This window comes from Pelodiscus sinensis, chromosome 27, assembly GCF_052426305.1.
Source record: "Pelodiscus sinensis isolate ZL-2025 chromosome 27, ASM5242630v1, whole genome shotgun sequence".
In the NCBI taxonomy this organism is placed as follows: domain Eukaryota; kingdom Metazoa; phylum Chordata; order Testudines; family Trionychidae; genus Pelodiscus; species Pelodiscus sinensis.
Genome location: NC_143078.1, coordinates 6,096,086 through 6,105,215, shown reverse-complemented (window position 1 = coordinate 6,105,215; position 9,130 = coordinate 6,096,086). Strand labels below are relative to the sequence as shown.

The 9,130-nt window shown below is 44.2% G+C and overlaps 1 protein-coding gene across 4 annotated transcripts; it reads left to right on the top strand.

Annotated features, from left to right (window-relative positions):
- Positions 1 to 4,008: 4,008 nt before the first annotated feature.
- On the top strand, positions 4,009 to 8,743 carry C4BPB (complement component 4 binding protein beta). Of its 4 annotated transcripts, none has more exons than XM_089773671.1 (5): positions 4,009 to 4,155; positions 4,433 to 4,562; positions 6,465 to 6,638; positions 7,350 to 7,444; positions 8,543 to 8,743. In XM_089773671.1, the coding sequence occupies exons 2-5, from the start codon at positions 4,508 to 4,510 to the stop codon at positions 8,705 to 8,707; spliced, it is 489 nt and encodes a 162-aa protein (XP_089629797.1). In that variant the 5' UTR covers positions 4,009 to 4,155; positions 4,433 to 4,507; the 3' UTR covers positions 8,708 to 8,743. The 4 variants fall into 4 exon arrangements, with proteins under 4 accessions (XP_089629797.1, XP_089629799.1, XP_089629796.1 ...); XM_089773673.1 differs by having other exon boundaries at positions 4,150 to 4,287; positions 6,468 to 6,638; XM_089773670.1 differs by having other exon boundaries at positions 4,150 to 4,287.
- Positions 8,744 to 9,130: the final 387 nt, after the last annotated feature.

The following is a 9,130-nucleotide window of genomic DNA, read 5'->3' as shown; positions in this document are numbered from 1 at the left end:
TGAAGGCTGCTATCAAATCCCCCCTCACTCTTCTTTTCTGCAGACTAAATAAGCCCAACTCCCTCAGCCTCTTCTCATAAATCATGTGCTCCAGTCCCCCAATCATTTGTGCTGCCCTTCGCTGGGCTCTCTCCAGTTCAGCTACATCCTTTCTGTAGTGGCGATCCCAGAACTGGATTCATGTATTGATGTATTTTCTGTGTGCTGATTGGAACAAATTAGTGGAGAAAGTTACATTTTTTGCCATGTAAGCCTGTCAGAAAACTGTTGCAAACAGCGAAGCAGTTACTGTTTTCATGCCACTTGCCTGCTAAATAGTGCAAGCTATGTTTCCACTAGTTTGGTATTCTGTCATGAGTCATCTTAGCAAGGGACTAAGTGGTTCATCAACTTCCTTGGTATTTTCCAGAGGTTGGATATTTTTTCCCCATCTACTTTTCACTAGTTTTTATCTCCAATGGCTTTTAATACACAAGGCATTACATCCTGCAGTATTAAATGAGCACCGTCTATCCCTTTGGACTTTGCATTAAGATGCAATTGCTGTCTTATTTTATATTTGGGGAGTTGCTTTGTGTGCGGGGGGGGGGGGTCAGGTCTTTCTTTTGGTGATTGTTTTCACTTGCATGAAAGGTTTTCAGTCTCAGCGTTGAGATATCAGAATAATTAGAACGTTGCAAAAGGCTTATGAAAATAAAAAATTAAATCAGGCTGAGTAACTTAAATTTGTGAGTGCTTAATGTGATTTTGGATACTGGCAATAAATATGTAAATGTGAGGGGGGTTTGCCCCAAGCTGTACATTAGAGGTTCCTATCCTGAATAAAGGCATAGACATAGTTATTTGGCTTTGATAGCACGCTGTGAGGCCCAATCCTGCTGTCCTTGTGCAGTCCAAATTAGGTCTGTATCAGGGGTGCAGGATCAGGAACATACCACGTAAGTTGCACTTATGCCCTTGTTCCAGGTTTTATGAGACGTTTGTTACAAGAATACTTGGGATGTTGGTACTTGATTCATATTTCACTTATGTTCAGATTGAGGAGTCCCATGTTTGCAAACCTTCCTTGATATATTTTCTGTGTGTTGATCACAACTACCACGCAGACATCCATGAATGGTTGTTTATAATAAAGGGTCTCTTCAAACAAATCTTGTTTCCCCTGATTTTTCCCTCCAGTATTTGCTATCATGAGCAAAGCTTCCATTAACAGTTTGAGATTTATTTTGTCTTTTGGTTTCAAAACACCACAATACTGTCTGCAAATATAGAGAGTCTGGAAACCATTAAGAAAGTAATAGTTGAAATACATAAAGGACATAAGGCCGGTCTATGGTAAGTGGATGCATTATTGGTCAAGTTTGAGAATGACATCAATTAGTTAATGCAGCCACATCTTGTACCCTCACTGCAATAATTCCTCTTAAAACGATAAGTAGTTTAAAATCATGCTATTTCAAACAATATTTAACAGTGGATTCTTTTTCTCTTGCACTCTGGTGTTCATGCAGTTGGGGGTTCACATTTTCAAGCTTTTCTCTACAACCGCAAGGATGATGATAATAATAAAAAAGTTTAAGGAAAGTCTAGTCTCCCACAGTCACTATGAGGAGAGGTTAAAGCGACTGGGACTTTTCAGTTTAGAAAAGAGGAGACTGAGGGGGGATATGATAGAGGTCTATAAAATCATGAGTGGTGTGGAGAGGGCCAATAAAGAAAAGTTATTTATTAGTTCCCTAAATAGACGAACTAGAGGACACCAAATGAAATTAATGGGTAGCAGGTTTAAAACTAATAAAAGAAAGTTCTTCTTCACACAGCGTGTAGTCAACCTGTGGAACTCCTTGCCAGAGGAGGCTGTGAAAGCTAGGACTATAATAGAGTTTAAAGAGAAGCTAGATAATTTCATGGAGGTTAGGTCCATAAAAGGCTATTAGCCAGTGGATAAAATGGTGTCCTTGGCCTCTGTTTGTCAGAGGCTGGAGAGAGATGGCAGGAGACAAATCGCTTGATCATTGTCTTCGGTCCACCCTCTCTGGGGCACCTGGTGCTGGCCACTGTGGGCAGACAGGATACTGGGCTAGAAGGACCTTTGGTCTGACCCAGTACGGCCGTTCTTATGTTCTTATGATTCCCAGTCAGGGGTTGTTAAGAAGAGCTACTGGCATTACAAGACTCGTGATAACATCATGAGCGTCAACATCTACAGCTAATGTTGTTTCTAATCTTTTCCAGCCATTTGTGGATTTTTTTCCATCTGTGTGTGGAATATTTTTTTCAATGCACCAAAGCATGTGTGAATGTGCACCACCAGTATAAACAAAAAACCTAACTGGCAGTGCTCTGCTATTCAGCTGAGTAGCATTTGAATATCCCCTGAGGGGCTGCACAAGTGCACAGCTCACAGGGATCCAGGAGTCTTAATGGAGGGTTCTTTGACTCAGAAATTCACTTTCCATGTTAGTTTGACAAAGCAAGCCTATTTATTTCCTAGACACAAGCCAAAGCTCAGATTTTCTCCCAGCATTTGAGTGAGGGGGCTGGATGAACAAGTAAATAGCTGGCTTGAGGGGAAGGTCAGTGGAGGCTTTTGTAATAATGGTGTTGAAAAATATTTGTTTCTTTCAAATGTAAAATCTGGCCTTGAGTGTTTATACCAAGATGTGTTTTACATTTACAAATTAACTAAAAATAAATAAACTTTCCAGTGAGCTGTTCGAGCAGAGGGGCAGACTGGGAAGCCCCGCGTAGGCATGTTTGTGAATGCCATTCTGTGTTTGATTTGGAAGGGTTATGGAAGCTAAGTGACATTAGACAGGCAAACTTGTTTGGTAGGAGTGACTTGGCATCGTAACCTCACAGAGCATTGCTCCTTCCCTTAGTCTGTTAAGGCCAGGCCTTACACCAAGGGAGGAAGTCAACCTAAGAAAAGCAACTCCAGCTACATGAATAGCATAGCTGGAGTCAACGTACCTTAGGTTTAATTTTTGCGGCGTCTCCACTGCCAAAGGGCAATGGGAGAAACTGGCTTAGTCCTTTCTTCTAAGCACTACAGACTCCCGAGAGGTGATATGCCGCACAACATAATTTTCCAGCTGCTTCTATTTTTGTGTTGTGTGAAAATGAACATAAGAACAGCCATACCGGGTCAGATCTAGCCCAGTATCCTTCTTCCAACAGTGGCCAATGTCAGATGCCCCAGAGGGAGTGAACAGAACAGGTAATTATCAAGTGATCCTTCTCCTGTCATCCATTTCCACCCTCTGTCAAACAAAGGCTAGGGACACCATTCCTACTCATCCTGCCTAATAACCATTGATGGACCTAACTTCCATGAATTTATCTTGTTCTTTTTTGAATCCTGTTAAAGTCCTGGTATTCACAACATCCTCTGGCAAGGAGTTTCACAGGTTGACTGCACGCTGCATGGAAAATAACTTTCTTTTGTTTGTTTTAAACTTGCTACCTATTAATTCCATTTGGTGACCCCTAATTCTTATGTTATGGAAACAAGTTAATAATTTTCCTTATTCACTTTCTCCATACCTGTCATGATTTTACAGACCTCAATCATATCCCCCCAATCTCCTCTTTTCTAAGCTGAAAAGTCCCAGTCTTTTTAATCTCACTTCATATAGCACCCATTCTAAACCCCTCATCATTTTTGTTACCCCTGAACCATTTCCAATGCCAATATATCTTTTTTTTAGATGAGGCAACCACATCTTTACGCAATATTCAAGATGTGGGCGTACCATGGATTTATTCTCTGTCTTAATCTCTATCCCTTTTTTAAATGATTCCTAACATTCTGTTTGCTTTTGTGACTGCTACTGCGCACTGAGTGGGTATTTTCAGAGAACTATTCACAATGACTCCAAGATCCAAGAATGGTTATAGCCAAATTAGTTCCCAACATTTTGTTTTCAGTGTATAGTTGGAGGGAACACCTTTGGTTTGTGCTTGACAAAAACCTGATTTCTGTAAGGGACTAGTGATTAAATATTGACTGAGGTCAATGCCTCTGTTCTGCAAACTAAAGTCTGAGTTACAGCTTGCCTCAATTTGCTAACTCAAAATAAGCCAATGTGCAAAAAGGCATTCTACAAAGTCAAAACTAAAGCTAACTCTGTTTTTTAAAAAAACTGGGTTCAGGTAAAAAATAAATCAGTTCCACTTAAAACTAAATTTCCTCTGATTTCTTTAAGCCGTTACTCCTGGACACTTCAGCTCCTAGTTTGCTTTGTTTCTATGCCTAAATATCTCCTTGCTCAGGAGCTGTCATTTGTAAGGGCATTTTCTCAGTGGTTAGTGGGGGAATATGGGAGAAGGATATGTTAACTTGTGTTTTAAACCCCATTGCCAATAAGATTCCATTTAACTCTGCTCCTTTCACTGGAATGTTGCTCCTGGTTTTGTCTCCTGTTTCTAGATTTTACAAGATCTTTTTCCTGTGCTGTGTGAGACACTGAGAATCCAGCCTTTGGGACAAGAAGGGAATTAAAAGATGAAGAAATGGCGAATGTTTTTCATTCTGGCCACCTGGCTTCCAATGCTGTTCGGTAAGTCCAGTAAATCTACTAGCTGAGTGAGTAATACCAGAAATGCAGGTGGAAACTGTCACAAAGAAGCTTGTACTAACTGTAAAGAAGCCTTCAGGAAGCTCATACTTGCAAAAGTTTTTTTGGCATTTCCAACTCCATTATAAATTGGGGAACTTGCCTTGTTTGCTAAATATTCCAGCAACGTGGATATGATGAATGAAGGGGTGAGAGAAACCAAGAACCTCACTCTGCACCTTCCCAATCTCCAAATCAGACAGGACCTAGACCTTATTTTGAGGTTTTAAAAAAATATGGCTTATATGGGAATTTATAATGGGATAGCGAGCTTTTCTCTGTCGAGGTGGCTGGATGAAATCCAGTTCTGGTCCCAGAGCAGTTATCATCTGCTAGATGGTCCGAGTCAAATGATCTGGTTGTCTCTGGCCAGTCCTCGATGGACAGGTGTTCATACTGTAGTAACCACCATGATTAGTTTGGGTTGGCTTCGGTACGGGAAGTAGCTAAGCAAAGAGGCGAGGGAGATCCTATCTTGTCATTAGGAATAAGTCTTTCTAGATTAGTAGAGCCCTGCGGGTGGGATCCTGCACTATCTGCGGGAAAAGGACACCACAAACTCCGTCATAAATCTCCCTGCAGGGGGGGCTAAGTGCTGGCTCTGTCTGACCACCTCCTCCCACCCGCCTGATGAGCACTGACCTGCAGAGATCCGGTTCCTGCTGCCCCTTACTCCCAATCCCTGCTTTTGTGCTCCCTGCCTCTTCCCTGCATGATCCTACCCCCTCCTCGCACATCTGAGCTCTCCCTCCCCTCTCCCGTCCCAATGGTTTGCTGTGCGGAGACAAGTAAAATCCGGAGTGCGGATTGCGGATCACATGATGAGTTGAGCCTGGCGGATGCGGATCAGATGCAGATCCCCGTGTTTATATCCACACAGAGCTCTATAGAGCAGGGTGCTGCCTCTCAGGAGTGCAGGTCTGGAAGGCCTGCGGTGCTACTGCCTTTTCTGCACTTCGGAAGAGAGGAGTTCCTTCCCCAGCCCACCACCTTGCAAGAATCCTTCACTGACTACAAAAACCCGCTCCCATTGCGGTAGGTTTAAAAAAAGGCAGCTCACTGTAGGTTGAGCCTCTCTAGTCCGGCACCCTCGGACCTGACCGGTGCTGAACCAGAGAATTTGCCGGGCCACCGGAGGTGACTATTGTCTGGCAGCATTGCCAACACTCCTACTGCTAACTGGGCTTAGAGACGTGTAGGGGTAAATTAGAGCCGAATAACAGCACAGAATATTGAGAGCCAAAGCTGGCAGTGCAAACAAACTTTATGGGACTGCAGGAAACTTGGCCACACCCATGATACGGGGACATCCAGCTCACTAAAATCATGCCAGACCACGGATATTGCCGGGCCAGAGAGGCTCTGTATAACCAGAGCTAAGCTCATCATTTTGCTATTCACAAGCACACTGACGTGGCCAGTTGCCCATGCACTCAGATATCTGTGCTCCATCTGCTCCAGCATGCAAGTTGAGCAGGCAAGAGATCTCTCCAGTCATTCTGCAGTGTAACTTGGTTACATAAAGCAGTGCAGGGGCTAGTGTGGCATACGTATGATGTCATTCTAACCTTAGCAGTAAGTCCATAGCAGCCTGTCTTTTGATGTGGCTGCTTCTGCAAAGCCCAGAGTTATTCCCACTTGCAAAGTAAACCTGATCAGACTGCAGAATTACTTGTCTACAACAAAGATCTGCAAGGCAAACCCTATGCTAATATTGCACAGTAAAGTTCCTTCTAGCAGGTTTTTTTTTGTTTTGTTTTCTTTGTTTTGCCATTGATTGCTTCTGTCTCGCCACAGGGGAATAAGAACTTCCTTGTTTTTAATTTTGTTTTTGTTTTTTTGTAGCAGAAAGTTGCAGCGATATTCCTAAGGTTGACAACAGCATTGCAGTTTTTTGGGGTGCTGATGAGGGAAAACAAGTCACATACACATGTTCCAATGGTTACCATCTCTTTGGAGAAAAAACTCTTTCTTGTGCGTCTTCCGGGGAGTGGCATGCACCTGCACCCATCTGCAAAGGTAACAGGCTAGCTCTCCCTGTTTGTTTTTTGAGAGTGACGTCCAGATATGTTTAGCCTTTTGAAGGGCTATGCCTGACCCCATGACACTTGTTTCCCAAGCAGAATCCATAGGCAAGTTTTTATAAAGTGGCTAGTGTTTCTACAGATCCAACTGGAGATGTCTTGGAGGAGTCTAATTTTCCAAAAATATTGCACACTTTCCCTCTTAATAAAAGCCAAACCAAACGAGGCTCCTTTTAAAGCTGCACAAGTTGGGTGTTGAGAAAGTCACTTTGTAAAACCTTGGCTGTAGACCATTGCCCAATTGTATAGCCCTTCCACAGTCTCCTTTCTGCTGTGTCTCTTAAGAGATGGTGACCAAAACTGCCCATGAGGCATGATCCGAACACCCAGTCCACCACAGCCTCTGGGTTGTGCCTCTACCATGGGGTTCACATGGTCCTGCTTTGTATCTGTGGACTTTAGGTTGGATGGGAGGAAGAGTAGTTTTGTGGAAGATCAAGGGTAGTTCTTAAAACACAGGACTCCAAATCTTCTATTAGTTCTGCTGTAGACTCACTGGGTACCCTTGGGCCAGTCACTGTGTGCATCAGTTCCCCCATTCTGTGAAAGGGTCCGATTAATACTTGCCACGGCGGTGTAGCGAGACTTCATTCATGTGTGTAAACATTGTTTAATTTCCTGCCCACCCTGCACGTGGTTCTTCCAGCTGTGACTTCCAGAACTTCCGAACCAGGCACAGAAGATGAAGAAAGTGAAGCATTAGTAATGGAGGAAATAATACAGAGTATTTCTGCAGCTGTGGTAAGAGGCAACAATGTCTGTGCTGCTGCTGGATTTATCAATCACTTAGTAAGCACATGAGAGCTAAGCAGCAAATCTGTTGCTGCCGCACCTTCCTCATTCTAAGTGGGGAAAACAAATGTTTTTAACTTTGGGTTGAAAAGTCTACACTATTGCCATGAACTAAGGCCCTGGATCAATCTTACGTCAACCAAATTATATGTCAATCCACCAAAGTGTCTATATCAATGTAGCTATACCAATGGAAACTAGGGATATTAGATATCGAGTAATTGAATAATCGTGTAACCACATCAGATATTAGCTGTTACATGATTATCCTGAGACCGGCTCCTGCGTGCCCTCTAACCCCGCCTGTGTGGGAGGCAGCAAGGTGGGAGCAGGCTGCTCTGTGGAGCCAGCATGCACAGGGAGCCGTCTTAAAAGGTAGTGTTCTGCGTATACCGGCTCCCTCCTGCCCCCCTCATCCTCTGCGCTGCTGCATCTCTGAGGCAGCAGTGTATGGGGTATAGTGGGGGGCAGGTGGCTCGGCAAGATCTGGTGTTCATGGGGAGCTGGCTTAAAGGCCGGCTCCCCACGGGCACCAGCTCCCACTTCACCCCCACTTGCTGCCTCTGATATCGAGGTAGCAAGGGGAGGGAGTGCATGTACAGGATTAACTGATAAACCCAGACTTACCAGGTAATCGTGTAGTCAAGTACAAGCTGACATCCATAAGGGAACATGAAAGCCCTTTATCGACCTCCCCGTTATGCCTCATAGGATGAGGTTTACCGGGGAAGTTGATAAAGGGCTTTCGGGTTGGCAGGGGAGCGTCCAGACTAGCGCGCTGAGCCGACAAACAGCTGATCATTTAAATTTAAATGAAGCCGCGATTATTTAAATTGCGGCTTCATTTCCCTTTGCCGAACAAACAAATCTACATGGCTCTGTCGATGGAGCCATGTAGTTTAGACATACCTGTAGAGTTAGAAGTCATGAGTTAACACCCTGGAAGGGGCTTTTGGGGTGGGGAGGGCTCTTGGGTCACAAAATAAATACAGATGAGTCTGGATTCTCTCTGACTCAGTCATGCGCCTTCTGTTGTGTGTTTCTTAGAGAAGTCCCCTCCTGTCTGCTTCTGTCTGCGAGGACGTGCGTAAGCTGACAGAGTCCCTGTCATGTGGAATAAACTTGATTGAAATCAAAACCATAATGGAAGTGGAGAAACTCCACTTGGAAAAGCTAAAATTCCAGCAGGAGGAACGGCAAGTCACCAACTGATGTATGCCGAAAGGACTAAATAAATGCCATGCCCCACTTGTTGGTCTGGGTTTTTTTTTGTTGGATGGGGTCCCCAGCCCCTGTTGGCCAGAAGCTGGGAATGGGTGGCAGGGGAGAGATCACTGGATAATTATCTGTTCTGCTTGTTTCTTCTGGGGCACCTGCCACTGTCAGAAGACAAGACACTGGGCTAGATGGACTTTTGTCCTGATCCCGTGGTTATGTTCTGGTCTCCTTTTTAAGTTTTCATGTTGATTTGGTGCTCGTGCCATACTAAGGGCACCATCGTCGACGGTGAACAATGCACTGTGGGTATGTATGCCACATTACTGTGTGGTGGGAAAGCAGAGCTGATCACCCTGCACGTCCTGGCATTCCCTCTGAGTGCTCCCACAGCCTCCTCAACTGCTGGAAGAGGCATCA

What these genes read in the sequence shown, in the direction of transcription:
- C4BPB (XM_089773671.1), top strand. Translation starts at nt 4,508, where the DNA reads ATGAAGAAATGGCGAATGTTTTTCATTCTGGCCACCTGGCTTCCAATG. An exon ending in CTGGCTTCCAATGCTGTTCG is followed by an intron (nt 4,563 to 6,464) that starts GTAAGTCCAGTA and finishes GTTTTTTTGTAG; the next exon opens with CAGAAAGTTGCAGCGATATT. An exon ending in ACCTGCACCCATCTGCAAAG is followed by an intron (nt 6,639 to 7,349) that starts GTAACAGGCTAG and finishes TGGTTCTTCCAG; the next exon opens with CTGTGACTTCCAGAACTTCC.